Raw genomic sequence first — 21554 nt, 5'->3', positions numbered from 1 at the left:
ATGGCCTAATTCGGCTCCTGTCACTTATGAAAAACATTATCTGTGAGAAAAACATTTTTCACATGAGAGTGGTGAATCTCTGGAATTCTCTGCCACAGAAGGTAGTTGAGGCCAGTTCATTGGCTATATTTAAGAAGGAGTTAGATGTGGCCCTTGTGGCTAAAGGTATCAGGGGGTATGGAGAGAAGACAGGTACAGGATACTGAGTTGGATGATTAGCCATGATCATATTGAATGGCGGTGCAGGCTCGAAGGGCCGAATGGCCTACTCCTGCACCTATTTTCTATGTTTCTGTGTCTATGTTTCTATGAAAAGGGCATATTAAGTTGGTCTTGTCATTATGATCTGTCAGAATTAACATCCCATAATGTCCAAGTTTGAACTGCTTACAGCTGCAAGAACGTGTAGCAATCAATAAAGGGCTATAGGCCTATTGCGAGTTTATGTACAGGGACATATCTATCCATGCACTATATACTTGTATTTATACTTATGCATTTTAAACATGTGTGTCATGTTTTATACTTTGGCAATATAACAATGTTTTTTTATCATGCCAATAAAGTTTTTAAATTTAATTTGAATTGAGTAGTCCAGGGCCCGACTCTAGTAAAAAGCTCTCGGCAGCTCTCGGGAATTCTCGGGAAAGCCGAGCCGAGGCTAGCGCGTGTCAACCTCGGAAGTGCTCGGAAAGTCTTGGAAGCGCCTTCGTAAGCCCTCGGTACCTGCAGAACATAGCCCACTTGCTTGGGGAGGGTGGTGACGTCACTCCTGGAAAACAGTGCCCAGCAGGCAGCTTGCCACGAGTAACAGAGCCATTGTGACATCATCAGCTCGTTAACTTCAAAAAATATCTCAGATTGGTGAACAATTTTAGTAAAACATCTGGAGAAATAATGAATCAAATTTTCAGATGAGGTGATTTTTGAGATCATGAGGTAAATCTATCGGAATATGTAAAAATTTCACTGTTAGCATGTCGGGTTGGGGAGAGAATGGGGAGAGACAGAGAGAAAGAGAGAAAGGGAAAGGGGGGTAGAGGGGAGGGGGTAGGGGAGGGGTGAGGGTGGGGGAGGAGGGGTGAGAGAGAGAGATGGAGAGAGGGAGGAGAGAGAGAGGGGAGGAGAGAGAGGGGGGAGGAGAGAGAGAGAGGGGCTGAGAGAGGGGGGGGGGAAGGGAAATGGGAGAGGGGGTGAAGGGAGGGGGGAGCGGTGGGGGAAAAGGGAGGTGGAGGGGGGGGGGGAGGGAGTGGGATAGGGGAGAGGTGGAGGGGAAGAGGGTTTAGGGGAGGGAGGGTGGGGGAGGTGGAGGGGAAGAAGAGGAGAGCGAGGGTGGGTGAGGGGGGGAGGAGGGGAGATAGAGAAGGGAGGAGAGGGGGGCTGGGAGGGGGGAAGGGAAGGGGGTGGGAAGGGAGGGGGAGAGGTTGGGGGAAGAAGAACGTATCTCGCGGAAAACTCTGCATGCGCGTGGACAGCAGCTGCATTAATCCACAGCGGCAGGGGGGGCCACGATTGGTGGGCATGTGGGCATTATGATGTCAGCAGCTGGCAAGCGGCGATTTTTTTTTTAAAGTGAGTTTGTGAACAACTTTATTAAAAATCTGGGGAAATAATTGAACAAATTTAGAGAGGAGTGTATTTCTGAAATCATAAGAAATCTCAACCGAAATATGTCAAAATCTCTGCGTTTTTGCATCTGGTTTTCGAGGAAATACATTTCAAAGGCAAAATGACACACACCCACACAGTTTTAAAAGTATATAAATAGACAGATAGATATGATATGATAGAAGATAGATAAGGTGCGAAAGCCTGTGCTAAAGAATGAGCATGCGGCCTCCGATGAGTCGGCTTCAGAGTAAAGACTGCCTTGGAAGAGTCTTCATCACCATCCTCTTATTGAAAGGCTCGTGGATCTGTGGGAGATGAAAGATTTGAACTGCCATTATCAAGGTAATAAAAGGCTAAGATTTCAATTACTAGCTTCATAACTTTATTGCAGACACCTGATCCAGGCAAGTGAATGTTTTATCTAAGAAGCCAGATGAGGCAGATTTTTACCCGGCTAATGGTGTGATCTCCAAGGGCGTTTCCCTGTTTGTGGTCGTGGTACTAGTGTAAACATTAGTGGTGATGACTGGAGGGCTGTGTCAGATACCCTGCCCCCACACACTGTTTCATGCTCCCTTATCCCATTGAGAAGCAAGCACAGGTCGATAGCAGAGTCAAAGCATGCATGGATTTAAATTAGTGATTAGAAGAGGATTGAATATGATAAAGATGGTGCTGATTATCATGGACGATTGTGTGATGGGAAAGGAATGAATATGCCATGATGAGAGAAGATTTGTGGAATAGTGAGTTGGAAGAGATTTGAAAGAGCAGAGTCACCCGCTTCTGAATGCTCCTTGTTTCATCACAAAGAAACTTGGCTGTGGCTTTGGAAGCTAATAGAGAAATAATGGGGAGTTGATACTTTTTTATTTTATTCAATCACGTTGTCACACAGTGATGACACAAAAAAAAACTCCAAGAAAAAACTATATTTTATTTTATTTTCAGAGTAGTGGAAACGGAACAAAATTCTATATTTTTAAAATTTCTCTTCATCTACATTTAAACATTTTAAAGTAAACATTTGCAGAAATATACTTTTACAGAAGTTACATTAAAGTGCATATTTTGAAGGATGATTAATTTGGAACTTAAAACCTAAAAACAGAAATCAAATGTTAGTGTGTTGCAAATGGAAATACAATTTTGTATGGATTAGAATCTGAAAGATCTAATCAATGTTTCAGATGAGAAATGTGTCTTTTATCAAAAACCGTTCATGAATTTATCAGTTGTACACATTTAGGCACATTTACTGCCATTGAACTATGTAGAATTTAATGTGCAATGATCAAGACATGCACGATTTATACATCAGTGCCAAGAGTTCAATTGCTGCTCCATGGAGTATATATTGAATGTTTAAGAAGGAACTGCAGATGCTGGAAATTCGAAGGTACACAAAAAAGCTGGAGAAACTCAGCGGGTGCAGCAGCATCTATGGAGCGAAGGAAATAGGCAACGTTTCGGGCCTATTCTGAAGAAGGGTTTCGGCCCGAAATGTTGCCTATTTCCTTCGCTCCATAGATGCTGCTGCACCCGCTGAGTATATATTGAAACCTGATGGTTTCATGAAAATGAATTATGCATATATCATCATTTATTTTTGTATTAATTAGGCCTGAAATTAATTTGATGTATTAAAATTAATCATCATCCATTAATTGTAATAAATGACAGATTTCTTTATCCAGACTCAGATCTTGCATGATTCAAAGCACGATAATTGACTTACAAGTTGATCTTGGCCAAAAGTCCTTAGTCACTTAACTATTTGGTTATCAATATTTTAGCTTGATTAATTTGGTAAACAACATAGGTGGATACTGACCTGGAGTAAGATCAATAATAACATCAGTTAAGCATATATGGAATGACTTTTTGATTCCATCCAAACTATAGTTCAGTTTTATTAATATCGGTTGTGTGTTATGATTGTGTTTATAATTTGTTTGGTTGTTTTGTTGTTTGTCTTTTGCACAAAAGTCCGCGAGCATTGCCACTTTCATTTCACTGCACATCTCGTATGTGTATGTGACAAATAAACTTGACTTGACTTGACTTGACTTGATTTAACTCAACACAAACTATGGCACATGAATATTAACAAAACAGACAGACGTATCATATCCATTAGTTGCATAGTAGTTACATTTTTCCTTTCATATTATAACTACAGTTGCAAAATAGGGGGTTTGGCCCAAAACATCACCTATTTCCTTCGCTCCATAGATGCTGCTGCACCCGCTGAGTTTCTCCAGCATTTTTGTGTACCTGCAAAATAACTATATTGGCTTGTCATCCAAGTTCTTAACTAAATGGACACATTCACTCTATTACCATGTCATCATCTCTGGATGAAATAAGAAGCTTTCGCAGAAAGTACCAGTTTAGGCAGTGTACAGGATTAGTGAGGAAAGCAGAAAACTACATGATAGAATCAGCTAAAAGGCAGGACCACAGCATCGTGTTCACATTTAGTAACATACAGCATATAATGGATGTAAAAATGGTAGATGAAAGGCAGAGTAAGTGTAAATGAGTAAATTAAGTGGAATCTCCAACAAAAGAAATGAACTGCGATGAAGGACCAAGTGAACATATTATCTATTTCAAGTTAAAGAGGCAGAAGAACATAATGTCAGAAGTATACAATTGAGTCCATCACATTTGTTGCACTATGCACTAGAAATATATCTGATCTGTATCATAGCAAAAATGTTGTGGGTCCATAACTAAATATATTTACCTTACAAAAATGAATCAATATCAGTTTTGATATTTTCAATTGACTGCCAGCCCAAACACATTTTGGAGCTCTGGATTGCCACTGTCAATGTATCAAGTCCTGCCACTTGAACCATACAATTCTAACTTTTTGAACTCCCAACATCAGATAAATGGTGTGGAAAGGGAACTACGACTATTAGCTTGTTTAATAATCTTAAATACCTCAATTAGATCTCCATTAATGCATTTCATTGTCTCTGTACTGTACACTGACAATGACAATTAAAATTGAATCTGAATCTGATTAATTCTTAATACTAATTGAAATACAACCTTAGACTATTCAAACTTTTCTTGTAATTTAACAATTTTAGCCTTTAAATCAGACTGTTCGAAGAGTTGGAAATGATGAAGGCAGTTGGCAGGATAGAGGGGGCTACCCTATAATTTTAAGGTTTTGGGAATAATTAAGCATATTCTCAGTATTGGGGCAACAAAAAGGTTAAGCAATAAAATATTGTGTTGCATATATGTTTTCAATAATGTTCTGTAAACATGACCTGAACCTCTTATGCTGGGAAATCAGTGTAGCTGTTTAAGGAAGCTACAGGTTGTATTTATATCAAAGTAAGTGGCATTTCTGACTCGAGAGTGATTACTGTTAAGAATGGTAGTCCAAGAATTATGAGTAATGATGAAAAATGAGATCTTAAAAAATATTGTCGTGGAGATTTAAAGATGGGAAACAAATGTTCAAAGTGCCTTATTTCAAGAGGATTGACTTCAGTGGTTAGGAGCTCTGATGGAGGAAGAGGGAATGATGCACCATGGACCTAAGCTAAAAGAGCATAAATTGCCACTGGTGTTGGTAACAGAGAGCTGTACAGATGTGGCATGGTACCACCATGAAAGCTGTACAGATGTGGCATGATACCTGTACAGATGTGGCATGATACCTGTACCTGTACAGATGTGGCATGATACCTGTACAGATGTGGCATGATACCACCATGAAATAATTATGTTTTTCATTGAAAATAGAAAGAAATTAATTTCCATTTTATAGCATCTTTCATATTTTTGGAATATTCCCGAGCAACTGGTGTACAATGAAATCTTAGTAAAGTTTTGTTACTTCTGAAATGCAATTTCAAGGTGAAGGGAAGATGAGACTCAGAATGAGTCAACCTGCAAAGATATAGTTTATAACTGTTTCATTGAATGCAAAGTGAAATAAAGCTGGAAGTGTCTGATATTAGATAAGTCCCGATTATCTAAATAGATACAATATCATAATATCAAAGTTATCACTTTCTGTACTGAGGAAAAATGTCAGTCCTTTCTTCAACCCAACTAATTTGGTTCAATCAGCTGAAGCTGATGGGAATGCTCTTTAGCCAAATCAGTTGGCTGTGCAGAAAAGGACTGAGATTTCTTCTGTGAGGAAATTGATAGCTTTGATATTTTGATTTTGCATGTACTTCCCCAAATGAAGGGGACAGTGGGAAAAGATTAAATATTAACCAACTGCAATTGTCATTTAAAATTATAGATTTTGATTATCATAATTCACAGAATGTTGGATTTCAATGCTTCAGCTTGAGACAGATCCACCAGCAATGTTTAATTCATCTTTATCCCTCTGATGGGCTTTGCCATTTCCAATAACAATACAATTAAAAACTTTGGCTTATTTTTTAGTTTTTGTTTATAATTCCCTAAAATATTATCACATTGCAGAAATTAATGAACTTGCATAGCTCAGTTTTAACGAAACATTATAAAAGCTGCCAAACCTCTGATGAGAACTATTTTTCTTAAAGAAACAATAGCGAATGTTTTAGTTTAATGACCTTTAATGTCAACCGAGAACAGCTGCAGATACACAGGCTCTTGATGTAGAGAGCAGCAAGGGAGAGGATGTTTGGTAAAGCACATTGCCACAAGATGACAGATAAGGACAGCTGTGAGAAAGGGAGAGCCAATGTGTATCAAAGGGATGCCAAGACCATGCATGAAACATGCACTTCAGGAGGTTTGGACAACAACATGTAAGAAACAATGAATATATTGTAGATGTCTACACAGGAACAGGCTCTTTGGTGCATAATGTCTTTGCTGAACACAATGCCAAGTTAAACTGATCTCATCTGCCTGTACATGATCCATATCCCTCTAATCCTTACACATGAGATGTAGCTGTGGAGGTAAGTTTTGGTAAATAACTGATCACAGACAAACCACAAATGGAACCAAGTGAAAGAATAGACAGGAATCCAAGGGCGGAGAACCAATTCTCTCTGTTTCCTCCCTTTTCCACATCTTAAAACCTGTGTATCTCTAACTATTCCTGGTTTTGTTACAGTACAATTTATCAAAAACATTCTCTTTTACACCATTCACACGTGCTGATTATTTCCAGCATTTTCTATTTTTATTTTCCTGAAAGAAAACATAAAATACAGATGTAAAAAACATTAAAATATCTTCATATTTTACAGCACTTTTAGAACACATGTTGATATCATGAACAAAGGATTTAAAAATTATTTGTTGAGCAGGGTTTAAAGGTTGCATTCTGAATTATTCATTTGCAGCCACAGTGGCCCTGGTATTCATTAGATGATCTATCAGCAGCAATTTCCGCTCCAGCACCTTACAGTAAAAAGTAAAACAATGTAATTTGTCATGTTGTGATGATTGAAAGGTGTCGACTAAGAATTACAGTGACAAACTGTTTTCATGAAGGAACAATTCATAACTGTTGATAATTAATTGTGATCACAATATACCATAAAATATAAAGTGTATGTCAGGCCACAGGCAGCATCCATATAATCTGCCATTTTTGCCTTCACATTATCAGTGAAATATCAAGGCCTGCTTCCTGGGCTTTGTCCAAGACAAGAAAAGTAATTGTATGGCAATCAAATCCAACAACATTTAACTCATAATTGAAAAAGAAAACATTGCGTTCTATCTTTAAATTGTAAATGCAGGTTAAGTTGCTACTTGTGAATTAAGTAAGGGTTAAAGAGGGATAGACAGAGTTGATGTGGACAAGCTTTTCCCTTTGAGAATAGGGAAGATTCAAACAAGAGGACATGACTTCAGAATTAAGGGACAGAAGTTTAGGGGTAACATGAGGGGGAACTTCTTTACTCAGAGAGTGGTAGCGGTGTGGAATGAGCTTCCAGTGGAAGTGGTGGAGGCAGGTTCGTTGGTATCATTTAAAAATAAATTGGATAGGCATATGGATGAGAAGGGTTATGGTATGAGTGCAGGCAGGTGGGACTAAGAGAAAAAAGTTGTTCGGCACGGACTTGTAGGGCCGAGATGGCCTGTTTCCGTGCTGTAATTGTTATATGTTATATGGTTATATGGTTAAATGACTTTTTACTACCCATGTGCTAAATTCAATAAAAGTGTTTCCAGCATTCAATTATTCTCTAACCCCAGCAAACTTTTTCAAAAAAATGTAACAATCTACAGATACTTGTGTATCTATATCTAATTGGATCAATGTGCTCAGGTCACTGAAAGGGCATGATACTTAACTTATAATGCTGACAGTAAATTAACAACTCGCCTAACAGACATTTGGACTATAGTGCATTTCATTAAAACAAGGGAAATGTTTCCACAGCTTCTTTGCTGTCTAAGCTCTTTTTTAAAGCTGCTTTCAGAAAGTTAAAGTTTCAAATATTTTAGTAATTAACATTGGCTACTGACAATGACTTTGTCAGGACTTGGGTACCACTCACTGCTGTTAATTACTGTTTTAGATTTCCCCTTTCCTTCTTTGGTGCTGTGGCAACCTACCTGAGATAAGCAACTCAGAACCCAGCAAGCTAGGATGCAGCCAAGACCAGAACTATCCCCCTCTTCCATTCTGCCACCATAGTGATACAAATAATCTATACTGCATGACCATATCCAGACTGTCCAGTTTGACTGGAAAATGAAGAAAATTTGATATAAAGGCAATTTATTTGAATTACATTTAGTATTGTGTTTTTTTTTTATTGTAGGTGAAGTTTTTGTTATTCACTGGAGCCCTCAGTAGCTGTGATAGCTTGATGTTTCCTGAAAAATAGTTACATAAATGACATTAAGAATAAAGGCATCCAATTTTACTGATTAGTTTTATGGAAAGGCGTAAAACTAGTGCACAAAGCAGGGTTTTAAAATCGAAATAGGAATTTAAACATATTATGAAGGCATATAAAATGTTTACATGCATGCAGAACAAAGTAGAAACGAGAAAATGAATGAAAAATGTTTCAAAGCAAGTTAAAAAGAAGAACATGTAAAAAAGGTAAATTAAAATAAGAAACCAAAATGAAGCAGACAATCTGATAGATGAAATAAAGAAAGAAAAACCTAAACATTCTCCATTAAAAGATCATTAATTATATGGCTCTGTAAGTGACACTAATTCCATTAGTTTCACAATTGCTGTTACACATACAACATCCATAAGCTATTTCACAATTTTCTCTCTGAATTTTCCTTGATAAATTATTTTATATTCATCTACTGGATAAGTACAAAGTATGTTACACATTTGAAAATTACAATAAAGTGCCCAGGAATTCTTTGGTGTTACGCCTTCAATCAATCTTGTGGTTTCCATCAATTATTCATTTACTCTGTCAGATGTTGACTCTTTCAAACTTATAAAGAATCATAATGTTGAAATTCTGCGCATATTTGCAAAAACAATTATCTTCAAGAAAGAGCAGTTGGACTTCTGCGAATTGATAACTGTATAATATGATGTACATTTTATTTCCAAAGTGTTGATGATTTTGCTGGATGTGATTTACTTCAATTCACACACATTCCACCCCTCCCCCCACCCCAACAGTAAGGAAATGGTACAAGCTGTATCACCTTGTGAGAGAAAATGGTTATAGAACAATATCACAGTGAAACACAAACAACAGAACTGATCAATTGGAAAGAAAAAAATCTTGTAAACAATATGCATCCACAGAATAAATATTTCACAGATTGTGCAAAGTTTGAAACCAACTTGTTCTGCTGTGGGCAAGACCACAGTCTAACAATATATGTAATGTAATTACAGGCCTTGGGCAGGGTGCCTGTACCTTGTACAAGTTTGGGTTCAGTGTAGATTTAAAGAGATGAGGGAATTATTTGTACATTTTCAAACATTTACCCGGCCATGCATGCCCACCAGTCAATTGATGAAGTTATTGTCACTTTTAATGAAGTCAAATAATGTAAACATGTTTCGTCTGCTCAATGAATGTAAACATCTTTAAAAAATATATAAAATGAGTCAATATATATTCTAAGATTAGATGATTTTTGCATTGGTTATTTCAAAAACAAAACTTGGTATAAATTAACGTGCAGATGACATGATAATAGTATTATTTTCTTTAGGTAAACTGTATTGAAATACGTTGAACATTAACACAGAGATAGAGAAAATAAATTAAAGAACATTCTGCAAAGGTTATGGTCATTCTTTGTAACTCGCCCTCGCCAGAACACAAGGCCAGAGCCGCTGGCCCCGACAATTACTGTTTTATGTTGCTTGATAAAACTCGGGTAAAACAAATTTCCGTCCATTTGAGTCTCAGGTGCTCATATAACGCAGTAAGGTTCCCTCGGTAACCTGGACTTTCGACAGTAAAGGATGTTGTTGCTGAAACAACGCCTGAGCTCCCTGTTGGAGAAGATACAGATGAACGGATTGACCCCGGCTTGGGCAAAAGTCATCCACACGGCGGCCGTCATGTAGCCACGGGGAACGGCGGGACCTTTGACAAAGACTCGCCAGTAACATGCCACCAGGTATGGGCACCATAGAGCCACGAAGCAGAAGGTGATCAGGTAGAACATCCTGCCAATTCTTTTCTCCGTCTTGAACTCGTCCATGACGAGCAGCCGCCTCCGTGTGGTCTGGCCCTGTGGGTTCTGTCTGATTCCCAGCAGAGTGGGTGGGGTGGGGCCGCGGCCAAAGCCGGCGATCCAGTTGGCAGCGGCTTGACCGGTGGCTCCGGGGCCGTGGAAGGTCCAGTTCTGACTGACCGCTGGCACCAGCTGCACCGGCTTCATCTTGCGCCGGTCATACACAAAGAAGATCAACTTGAGATAGACGATGTGAGTGGCCAGGACAATGACCACGAACATGAGCATGAAACCCAGCGAGTCGTTCACTTTGAAGTACCTGTGCTCGAAGGTACACTGCGCTTCCTCACGGATGAAGGTGTAGGTCCCCACATCAAAGACGGGCGGGAAAGCCATGGCCACCGAGAGGGTCCACACCATGCAGATGATGGCCAGGCAGGTCCAGAAGGTCAAGCGCTTGGAGTAGAAGCGGTGGTGGGCGATGGCAATGTAACGGGTGACACTCACACAGAAGAGCATGAAGACGGCGTGGAAACACGAGAGGACACCAACAAATGCGATCACTTTGCAGCTTAAGGCCCCGTAAGACCAGGCCGAGCCGTTCCTGACCGAGAGGAAGACAAAGGGGAAGCAGACGGCCGAGCGGATAATGTCGGAGGAGCAGAGATCCAGCAAGAAGTAGTAGGGAGCCCGGTGTAGGCTCTTGTCTTTGACCAGGAGGAAGGAGATGAGAAGGTTGCCCAGGACGCCGACCCCAATGATGAAGCCTAGCGAGGTGAGCATGATGAAGGTGGCGAGAGGAGACGCGCTGTGGCTCAGATTGTCGCTGCCTTCGGGCCCGGCATGGCTGTTGTTCGCCATAGATTGTGAGCGTGGGATCAGCCGTGGAGGGTCATGGTGGAGGGAGCGTCTAGCCGCGACATGGAGACAGATGCCTCACCCGGGCCTCACTCGCGAGAAACTAAGGCATTTACACAATCCAGCCGGTCCCGGGTTACGGCCGGAATCATTTGCGGCGAGAAGCCTATAAAATGAATCATAATTTCTTTCAAAAACAGCCTCTTATTTCTACGGCAAATTGCTCAGCAACTGACAATGAACATTATTTGTCTTGAGCAGCAATACGTTTACTCACGGTGGGGGGGAGGGGGAGGAGGGAGGGAGGGAGGGGGGAGACGTACGTCCGCGTGTTTTCTCCTCTCGGGGGCGGTTGTGGAATCACAAGAAGTCTCTCTCTCGCTGCCACTGAATGCATTGCGAATGCGAGCGAGACTGCGCACCGAGCCTATTTGTAATCCCTCCCGCGTCTTGTTCTGTCGCATCTCTAGCTTCCACATATATGTACTGTACACAGAAAGGCAAAGGCGCTTCAATGTAACACGTCCGCTCCATCGGGAGCACTAACTATTAACGCTAATGTATGTCGGGCGTTGCAAAGATTCACACTCGACTGGGCCCGAGAAAGATAACCTTTGGTGCAGCCTCACTGTCAAACAGACTCATTTCGTCAGTTCTTAGTTGCTATATGTTCCTTTCAAAAACTTACATACCGCTGTGTGACAATTAGGTTGTTATACGTGTTTTCATTCCTGATATTGGAATGCAAAGTGAGGACTTGTCATAATACAGACGGGCCTCCCTCTGGAATCGATGTTACTTTATTCTACATTTTTGAACAGCAATTATTTTACTATTTTTATTCCTATAATTGAGAATGTTGTTTTCCGAAGTCTGTTAGAATAGTTTAGAGTAACTGTAATCTGCGGGACACGCTGCCTGACGTAATAACCTGGTATATCATTGCATTTTGTTTTGTTAGATTGGACCTATCTATACGCGTTAAATATATGATTAATGAGTATTATTTATATTTACAATATGTTTGCTGACACAGTATCGATTTGAAGCGTTTAGGCAGAGCTACACATTAGAAGTCATCCTGGAATCTATCTTTAACATTTTGGGATCTGCTTCTTTGGGCAACTCAGTGTCCACGAGGTCTTTGTGAGCTTCCATGAAATGCAGCTGAATCGAGGGTTTTTTTCCGAATGAAATTATCTGAGTATGTCACTGCTATCAAGTTATAGTTTTCAACATCTCACAAATAGGTAAGAATGACAGCGGGGCGAGATCCATTTTAATAGCTTATACTTTGCCTTCGTGTCCGACGTCCACTTGAGTGAGTGGAGCAGTTCTGGCGAACCAAAGACCCTGTCCACTGCTTGTCCGGTCACCTCTGTGTCCCTAGGGCACCTCCTGCAGCCTACCTGAAGGTGCTGGAGGCATTACCCCGGTTCACACCTGACGTCCGACTTCTCCAACTCCCTCCCGGTACTGACGAGCCTTCGGGCAAGGTGCCACGGTTCACGAGCCGTCGGGTTGGTTTCTGGTCCATGGCAGGCGAGCAGGGCCTACCGGGCAAGTCCTGATGTTGGTCCATGGCAGGCTAATCGGGCCTGCTTGCCAGGTGTGCGCTTTATGTACCTCTTGCCTGATGGGAGAGGGAAGAAGAGGGAGTGACCAGGTCGGGACCGGTCTTTGATTATGTTAGTGGCCTTTCCGACACGGTATGAAGTGTAGATGGAGATAATGGAAGGGAGGTTGGTTTGTGTAATGGTCTGGGTTACCTCCACAACTCTCTGCAATTTCTTGCAGTCGAGGATGGAGCTGTTCCCAAGCTTTGTACTTAATCTATTTAGCACAGTAATACTATCTCTTAACTTAATCGAACATTTACTCAGCATGTAGAGATTTTGAATATCTTGGCTATTTCAAGCTGGACTGGCATGGCATTAGCGACAGAGGACGTAAACTGCACAATCTTTCTCCGTTGTTGGACATCACTGCTATCATAACCTATGGAATTTGCTGGGATTATCGTTAACAGAGGTGGGTAAACTGTTCTCAGGGTTGTACCACTGACACCTGGAAATGACTCCTCACAGAATCTACACTTAAAACAGTTGCACAAGATGGGTATATTAATAAACAGTTGATAACTACCAAGAAAATGTCAGGACTGACAGCCAGGGACATTCAGGAACAGACAATCCGATGCACATACCGTGGACGAAATGAGAAATAGCGAGTCAAATTAAGTATAGAAGACACTTCCAAAGTTAGATTCACAATGTCAATGCAGAGTGAAAGAGAACGCGAGAGACCTTCGCCATAGACAGTGGTGTAACCTGAGCAGTAAACCGAAATATCACATTACATCAGGCAAGACATCACCATTAGATTGGGCAAACTAAAAAAGCTATTTACAGAGTGCATCAACATACAATTACAAAAATGTTTTTCAACATACCACACAAAATATGCAGTTTATTTATTACCATTATAATGCACAAATATGACTGGCTATCAAATGGGAATATTTTCCTAGAAATGAGGTTTGACTTTCACTTGTATGTTGCAAATTTGAAATTGCCATTTTTTCTGGAAGATTTGATGTGAGTTTTACTTTACAGGAATAAACTCTTCCTTCAATGTGAAGTGCTGGTATTGCAGTTTCCTTCATTAGTGCCAGATATTTGTAATAGCTACCTGATATCTTTGCACATTACTTTCTGAACTGCCTGTTTGACGGATTTTTCTTTCCTTTGCTACTCACTGCAAGGAAGGGAAGGACTTTCAGTCAACAAAGTGACAGGAAATTGTAGTGCACCTAGCGACAATCCAGTGCTAAATGTTGCTCAATGTTTGCAAAACAGAACAATGATTTGTATCGAGTTTCATTCAACCAAAAGTGGAAAATGCCAGATATCTTCCGGCAAACGGCTGGGACTAGAAGATTCTCAACAGTTGTGGTGGCAATTAAGAGCCAAGTTTTTAACAGAAACAAGTTGCACAACATCGGACTTTAGTCAAGACATGAAAAGCTCAGAAACACTGCCAATTAGACCAGGAAAATGCCAGCCAATTAAATTGTGAGCTGGCCTGAGGCTGAGCAGCCTGCGTCCCAACTCTTCATACCCCCTGCCCCCCTCTACTTTCAATCTGAAGATGGGTCCTGAGCTGAAATAACACCCATCCTTTTTCTCCAAAGACACTTTGCATATATTTCCTGGACTGGTACATAGTTTACAGTTTTAGGGTGATGCAATTCATCTCCAGTAAATTATATCACATAATTCAAGAGATTACTTGTGTTGAAACTACATCTAATTACATTTTAATATTATTGTCCACATCAGTCTGACGAAGGGTCTCGACCCAAAACATTGCCTATTTCCTTTGCTCCATAGATGCTGCCTCACCCGCTGAGTTTCTTCAGCATTTTTGTCTACTTTTAATATTATAGAATTCATTGTCCTTAGTTGGGCATTTCTATTCCATTGGTCCATAGATGATTTATCACAGTACTGAGATCAAACAAATGGAACACTTATTGAAGGATCAATAACTGGTAAAAGCAAAGTATCTGAGTTTATCAAATACTTTTTGTCTGTGACATTAGATTAAAAGATAAATAGACTTGTGATGACAGGTTCACACAATTACTCGATTATTGTGGGTATATTTCATAAAAAAGCAAGATGTATATATTATGTCTAAAATTAATGGACTATACCATGAAAAATAACAGAATAAGAACAGATGATTGAATTTTCATTTATGGAGTGGGAAAGTTGCAGGTAGGTTCAACACAAAGTAGGGCCAATAAGAACATTTCACATTGACAAAGTAAAAATTTCAATCATTTGCATCATTACAAAATTCCTCTTTACAATTTCAACTTTAAAATTAAACATCACATTTAATTGATTCTGAAACTAAAAGGTGAAACAAACTTTTCCAATTGATATGCAGTAAATGACAATAAACTACAACATGTTGCAATACATGTTCATACGTATTTATGCAACCATTCTTCACACAATGAAGCTGGAAACCGTAGTGTTGTTAGTCATTTGTTTTGCATAACAAGCAATCTGCCTCATGTAACAATGACTGCAAACATCTTTGAAGCCCAGATTAGAGGACACATTAAGAAATGCAGCTTGGTAAAAAAAGTACGAGATTGGTTTTAAATTTAGATTAATAGGTTTGTTACTGGTTGCAAGCAAGAAATAAAACAAAGTGTCAAACTTTGACCGCAGGTTAACTCTGATTCAACTCAGCCTGGTCTCAATGGAAGGTGGTGATTACCAAAGATCCTATAGCAGATAGGATCCTTGCTATAGGATCTTTGGTGATTACTGCTATTGGTGTATGGGAGAACTACAACTCAGTCTGATTTTGAGTGACCTCTGCAATATCACAGGGGATCTAGTTTTGATTCCCCTTTTTATTGTTTAAAACAAGGGTTCCCAACCTGGGGTAAATTTCACCTACCCAGGGGGTAAATTTCACCTACCCAGGGGGGTAAATTTGTTGATTCCAGGTTTGTACATATTTTTCTCATTGATTGACTGTGCTTGGTTCTGGTATGCCGGTATCTGTTCATCATTAGTTGTTCATAAATAAGTGAAATAACATTGTTACGTGCTATTAAGGTTGCCAGGGGTAAACGGGACGAAAAAGGTTGGGTACCCCTGGTTTAAAATATTCACAAGTATCGTATCTGTAAACATTGAGAGCCAAGCAAAAAGCAAAGTGCTGGAGGAACTCAGCTGGCCAGGTAACAACTGTGGAGGGAACATTCAGACTTTTTGGATAGGGATCCTTCAGGTTTCTCCAACACCATTTTTGGCTGTATTCCAGCATCTGCAGTCTCTTGCCTCCAAAGATGAGCTGTTGATTAATGTAACCAAATTTATAGTATTGGCCTTTAATTTGCATTTATAGAAGGGTAATAATTTGGTGCCCACCAACCGCACAAGTCATTGTGAACACATTTGAAATCAAGTCTACACCGAACAAGTACAAAGTTGTTGATTTGTTGTGCGACCTCAATGTCAAAAAAAGTTAATTTATACAAATCGTACAACATTAAATGTTCCTAGTCATTGAACAAGTCTCGGTTCCACAGGGACACCTCAGTGTTGTAGGTGAAGCGACGGCAGTGAATGTGAACCCGCAGCGCTAACCCCAACCCTAATCCCAATCCCAACCCTAATCCCAATCCTAACCCCAATCCCAACCCCAACCCTAATCCCAAGGCAGTGAATAACCCCAACGCGGAACAAACGAGCTGCAGCGACTGACAAAGTGAAACTTTCGCCGACTTGTGGCAGTATTTTTGCGGCACCGGGAGGTAAAGTTCAAACTAGACGGTGATTCACGAACCCAAACCCAACATTTAAACACAAACTGATGCCCAATTTGTAGCGCGGCGATTAAACAAAGTCACAGTTTGTCCGGGAGCGGGGACCGTGGCCGCGCCTCCTTCAACCTTCCAGCGGCGGCGGCGACAAACTTTACACCGCGGCCTGGGCCTGGGCCTGGGTCCGTGTCCAAAGCGATGGCCGAAGGTGGGTCGGTCCCCGGCGGCGGCGACAAACTTTACAGCCGGTTGTGGGGCGGATCCCCGGTCCCGGCGGCGGCGAGTCCCCGGTCTCTGGGCCCGGTGGTGAGGCCTGAGGTCGGGCCCGGCGCTGCTGCCTGTCCGCATGGGTCGGGGCCGCCGCAACTACCAGCCCGGGGATGAGGCCCGGCCGCCGCCCCGCTCACAATCCCGGCCCGGCCCGGCCCGGTGTAGGGACATCCCGGGCCCGCGGTGAGTGGATCCACGGCCCAGGGGACGGGGAGTCCGGGCCCCGCTCTCACTTACAGCTGCTGCCGCCGCCGCGAGTACCAGCCCAGGCAGGCGCAGAGCCCGACCGTGCTGATGGCCAGGCCTAGTAGCAGCGCCACCGCGTCGCCGCCGTCCAGCGCCTGGGCCCCGGGCAGCGAGACCAGAGTCACCGCCACCGCCGCCAACCAGCGCAAACCCCGGGGAGACATCTTACCCGCGGCCGCTGCTGTGAGTGAGTGAGTGAGTGAGGCCGCCCCTTCCGCAGAGCAGAGCCGGCCGGGCGGGCGGGGTTAGTGTTAGACAGGACGGACATGTCCATGGGGTTGGGGACAGGGGGTCACAGATGGGCCGAGCTCCCAGAGGAGGTAGTTACTGTGATTACATTTAGACTGGTACATGGATAGGAAAAGATTAGAGCAGGTGAAACTAATGTAAATGGGGCATCTTGGTTGGCATGAACAAGTTGGGCCGAAGGGGCAGCTTCCATGATGTTACTTTATTGTCACATGTACCTAGGTACAGTGAAATTCTTTGTTTTTTTTACGCTCGATTTACATAAAAGAGTACATATAGGCTGCTAAGGAAGATGAGAACCCACGGTATCAAAGGGCAGATATTAGCATGGATGGCAGGTTTGCTGGATGGCAGAAGACAGGATTTTTGTGGTTGTCTGCTAATGTTTAGCAGAGTTCCACAGAGGTCAATGCTGGGGGCTGTAACTCTTCACGTTGTACTTTAATGATTTGGAGGAGGGGATTGAAGGCTTTGTGGCCAAGTTTGAGGATGATACGAAAATAGGTGGAAGGGCAAGACTGCAAGGAATTCACGAAAGTTGTGGATGTAGCTCAGTCAATCACACGGGCCAGGCCACCCACCATTGAATCCATCTACATTTCACACTACCTCTGAAAAGCTGCCAACATAGTCAAAGACTTGGTGACATCCTGGTCATTCCTTCTTCTCCCTGCTCCCGTTTGGCAGAAGGTTTGGAAGCTTGAAAGCTAGACTCAGGAACAGCTTCTTCCCCACAGGCTTCTAAATGGTCATCCTCAAGCCAGGATACTCCAATTATCTTCTACCCTATTGTGAACATTGGACTTTGTCTATGGAACTGGTAGCTAAAGTGCAGAGAACTATATTCTGCACTCTGTATCTTCCCTTTTGCTCTACCTATTATACCAGTTTGACGGATGTATTTATGTATAGTATATCTGCTCTGTTCCTAGTACATGATGTCAATAATAACGCTAAACTTATAATTAAACCTGTCTGTTTTTATGCAAAAAAGCATTTTACTATGTGGTAAAATAAGAGTATGTTCATTGAGAAGGAGAGAAAAAAAATAAAATAAAAAAAAAAAAAAAATAAAAAAAAATCAGGCACTCATTTTCACATAACCACACTATTTTCAGACAGTAATTTGGTTACTATTAAAGCATTGGAAGAGTCCCCATTAGGACCTTGGGTTTACCCAAGCTCAGCACATCTCCTTCAGTGAACAATATTACATGCAGACTTTATTGGGCATGGATTTCTCAGTTCTGCTGCTTTAACCGCTTCATAATTTCCCACAAATTGTGCATTGAATTGAAGGGAAGGACCCCATATGACCTTAATATGTAGAATCACAAACACATGCAAAATTCATGACCCAAACAAAGAAATGAATGGTCCAATTAAAATCAGACATGCTGACGAACTAGTTCACTCCAACAGGAAATAAGTTTTCTGACATGAAAGAAATAGTTTAAATTGTCTGAAGAAGTCTCGAATCAAAACGTCACCCATTCCTTCTCTCCAGAGATGCTGCCTGTCACGCTGGGTTACTACAGCTTTGTGTCTACCTTTGGTTTAAACCAGCATCTGCAGTTCTGTTCTGCACATAGTTTATATTGTCAGACGTTTAGAATTACCTGTGATGAAATATTCAGAAAATCACATTACAACAGTTCTGGTCTGTAGATGTTTAGTCAAATATACAGGTGATGACACTTCATAATTTAATCTTCCCTTTATTGAATAGTTTAAACGTAATTTGGGACATGTTGTAATATACCGAAACCATGCTTTATGAAACCAACCAATTAAAAAAATACCCAATCTGAAATAAGGTTTGGGCAGTTTGCACCCCAGCCGTATGATCATTAACCTCTAATTTCAGGTAGCCCTTACTTCCTCCTCCCCTTCCCAGCTCTCCCTCAGCCCACCGTCTCTGCCACAGAGGGTAGTTGAGGCCAGTTCATTGGCTATATTTAAGAGGGAGTTAGATGTGGCCCTTGTGGCTAAAGGGGATCAGGGGGTATGGAGAGAAGGCAGGTACAGGATACTGAGTTGGATGATCAGCCATGATCATATTGAATGGCGGTGCAGGCTCGAAGGGCCGAATGGCCTACTCCTGCACCTAATTTCTATGTTTCTATGTCTCCTCCTCGTCCTTTCTGAAGGGTCTTAACCCGAAATGTTGCCTATTTCCTTCACTCCATAGATGCTGCCTCACCCGCTGAGTTTCTCCAGCATTTTTGTCTACCTTCAATCTTCCATCATTTGCAGTTCTTTCTTGAACAGAGTCAAACTAGTGTTTAAGAGGGAACTGCAGATGCTGGAGAATCGAAGGTTACACAAAAAAGCTGGAGAAACTCAGCGGGTGCAGCAGCATTTATGGAGCGAAGGAAATAGGCAACGTTTCGGGCCGAAACCCTTCTTCAGACTTCATTTTCTGGAACTGTTTTACTGTCGAGACCGACCACTAGCCACTGGTGACCATTTTGAACAAGCCATTCCACGTTGCACCTGCCAGGCTGCAGCGCACGATGTTACAGCTCCAGCGTTTTGACTACAAGCTAGTCTATAAAAAAGGCACTGAGATGCACGTTGCTGACTCTCTCGCTCCCGCCAGGCCTCCTGCGACTGCCACCCCTATGAACGGGAAGACGTCCTAGTGCTCGGTGTTGACTTTGTCCCACCAAGCAGCTTCAGTGCCTAGCCGAGCACACCACTACCGACCCCGCCCTGCAGCAACTTTCCTTGGTGATCAAGCGGGGCTGGACAAGCAAACGAGCCAGCACACAGACAGAGACACAGCCTTTTTTCCTGGTCCATGATGAACTGGTCATCCAAGACGGCGTTATTGTTAAGGGACACAAGGTCAACGTCCCCTCCTCCCTGTATGACCAGTACTACAGCGTGGCCCACAGCAGGCACCTGGGCGTTGATGCCACGATCGCCCACACAGTGCCAATTCTACTGGCCCGGTAGGGCCAAGTACATCCGGGACCGCATCTCATCCTGCTCCACCTGCAACATCCTTGCCCCCCACCAGCAAAGGCAGCCCCTCTTGCTACAAACCACGCCAACCCTGGCCTGGACCTCATTGGCTGCCGACATCTTCGAGTGGCGTGGCAAGCACTATCTTGTCCTGGCTGACTCGTACTTGAACTGGTTCGAGGTGGACCTTCTGACCTCCCTAACGTCTGAGATGGTCATCCACAAGCTGAGAAGACACTTCTCCACTTTTGGTTCGCCGGTCCATCTGCAGACCGACAACGGCAGGCAGTTTACCAGCCATGAGTTCAAGACCTTCTCCACTTCACCAGCAGCCCCGAGTACCCGCAGAGTAATGGTCTTGCGGAGCGGGTTGCCAGGTCAGGAGTGCCAAACTTCTAATGGAGCAAGCGCGCCTGGCGAACTCCGATTTTTACCTCGACCTCCTGAACCTCCGTAACATTTCCAGAGACCCGGCCATGGGGTCCCCTGCCCAGCGGCTGATGCCCAGAATGACCAGACCACCGATCCCAATTGCTCAACAGAAGCTACTGCCTCTCGTGCTGGAGCCTCCATCCAGACGCGCATACAGGAGAAACACGACATCCAGAGGCGGTCCCACGACAGATCGTGCAAACCACTTGAGCCTCTACGGCCGGGGCAGACCGTTCGTCTACAGACCACCAGTGGCCATTCCGGTCCGGCCAATTCGCCTCGCTCTTACCTGGTTGACTTTGAAGGGACTGTTTACCACAGGAGCCGTCAGCACCTGCTCGCCGTGAATGAGCCGAGCCCACTGCCTGCGGGACCCTATGCTCCGCCGCTGCTGTTCCAGCCGCCGCTGCCATTCCCGGACCCTGCATGCCTCAAACCCCTCGCGCGTTTCGTTCTCCTCCGCATGGGACACCCAGTGCCATCCGCGGTTTCACCCCTCCTGCATGTCCGTCCCCTCTGCCGCTCTCGGCCTCCCCCGCAGTCTTGCTGCCTCCGGGTCCTCCCGCCTCCTCTGGCCTTTCCGGTGAAGGGGGGGGGGGGGGGGGGGGGAAGAAGTACACGTTCGGGCCGTGCTAGTAAGCCACCTGTTTGTTATGGTGATTTTGTTTCATTTCGTTGCCATGGTTCTCCGCCATGGTTGATTTTCTAAGGGGAAGGATGTAGATGGTTTATGCATGCAACCAATAATATAGCTACCTCAGTACTACTAACCCCGCCTTGGTTATCATTTATAATAACGCCTTCTCCCTCTGCACAGTACAGTAGCAGACTGGGATCAGTGACTACTCATGTATTGTTTAACCCCGTGTTCTCATTAAAGACCATTGTAAAGTTACACGTGTGTAATGACTTATTTACAGTAACGTTTCGTGCTGAAACCTTTCTT

General features: G+C 42.8%; 3 protein-coding genes across 3 annotated transcripts in view; 1 reads left to right on the top strand and 2 right to left on the bottom strand.

Annotated features, from left to right (window-relative positions):
• Positions 1-3218: 3218 nt before the first annotated feature.
• Positions 3219-12187, bottom strand: gpr85 (G protein-coupled receptor 85). Its single transcript, XM_055649997.1, has one exon. The coding sequence runs from the start codon at positions 11089-11091 to the stop codon at positions 9964-9966; it is 1128 nt and encodes a 375-aa protein (XP_055505972.1). The 5' UTR covers positions 11092-12187; the 3' UTR covers positions 3219-9963.
• Positions 10881-21554, top strand: part of LOC129706041 (RAS guanyl-releasing protein 2-like) — a 49205-nt gene continuing 38531 nt past the window's right edge. The window contains exon 1 of the mRNA XM_055649990.1: positions 10881-11005. The gene's annotated coding sequence lies outside the window, so the exon portion shown is untranslated. The remainder of the gene's footprint in view (positions 11006-21554) is intronic.
• Positions 14832-17611, bottom strand: LOC129706045 (small integral membrane protein 30-like). The gene has a single exon (XM_055649998.1). It carries the CDS (start codon positions 17119-17121, stop codon positions 16945-16947), a length of 177 nt encoding a protein of 58 aa, XP_055505973.1. The 5' UTR covers positions 17122-17611; the 3' UTR covers positions 14832-16944.

This window comes from Leucoraja erinacea, chromosome 19, assembly GCF_028641065.1.
Source record: "Leucoraja erinacea ecotype New England chromosome 19, Leri_hhj_1, whole genome shotgun sequence".
Lineage (NCBI taxonomy): Eukaryota > Metazoa > Chordata > Chondrichthyes > Rajiformes > Rajidae > Leucoraja > Leucoraja erinaceus.
This window is presented reverse-complemented; position numbering and strand designations above follow the sequence as displayed.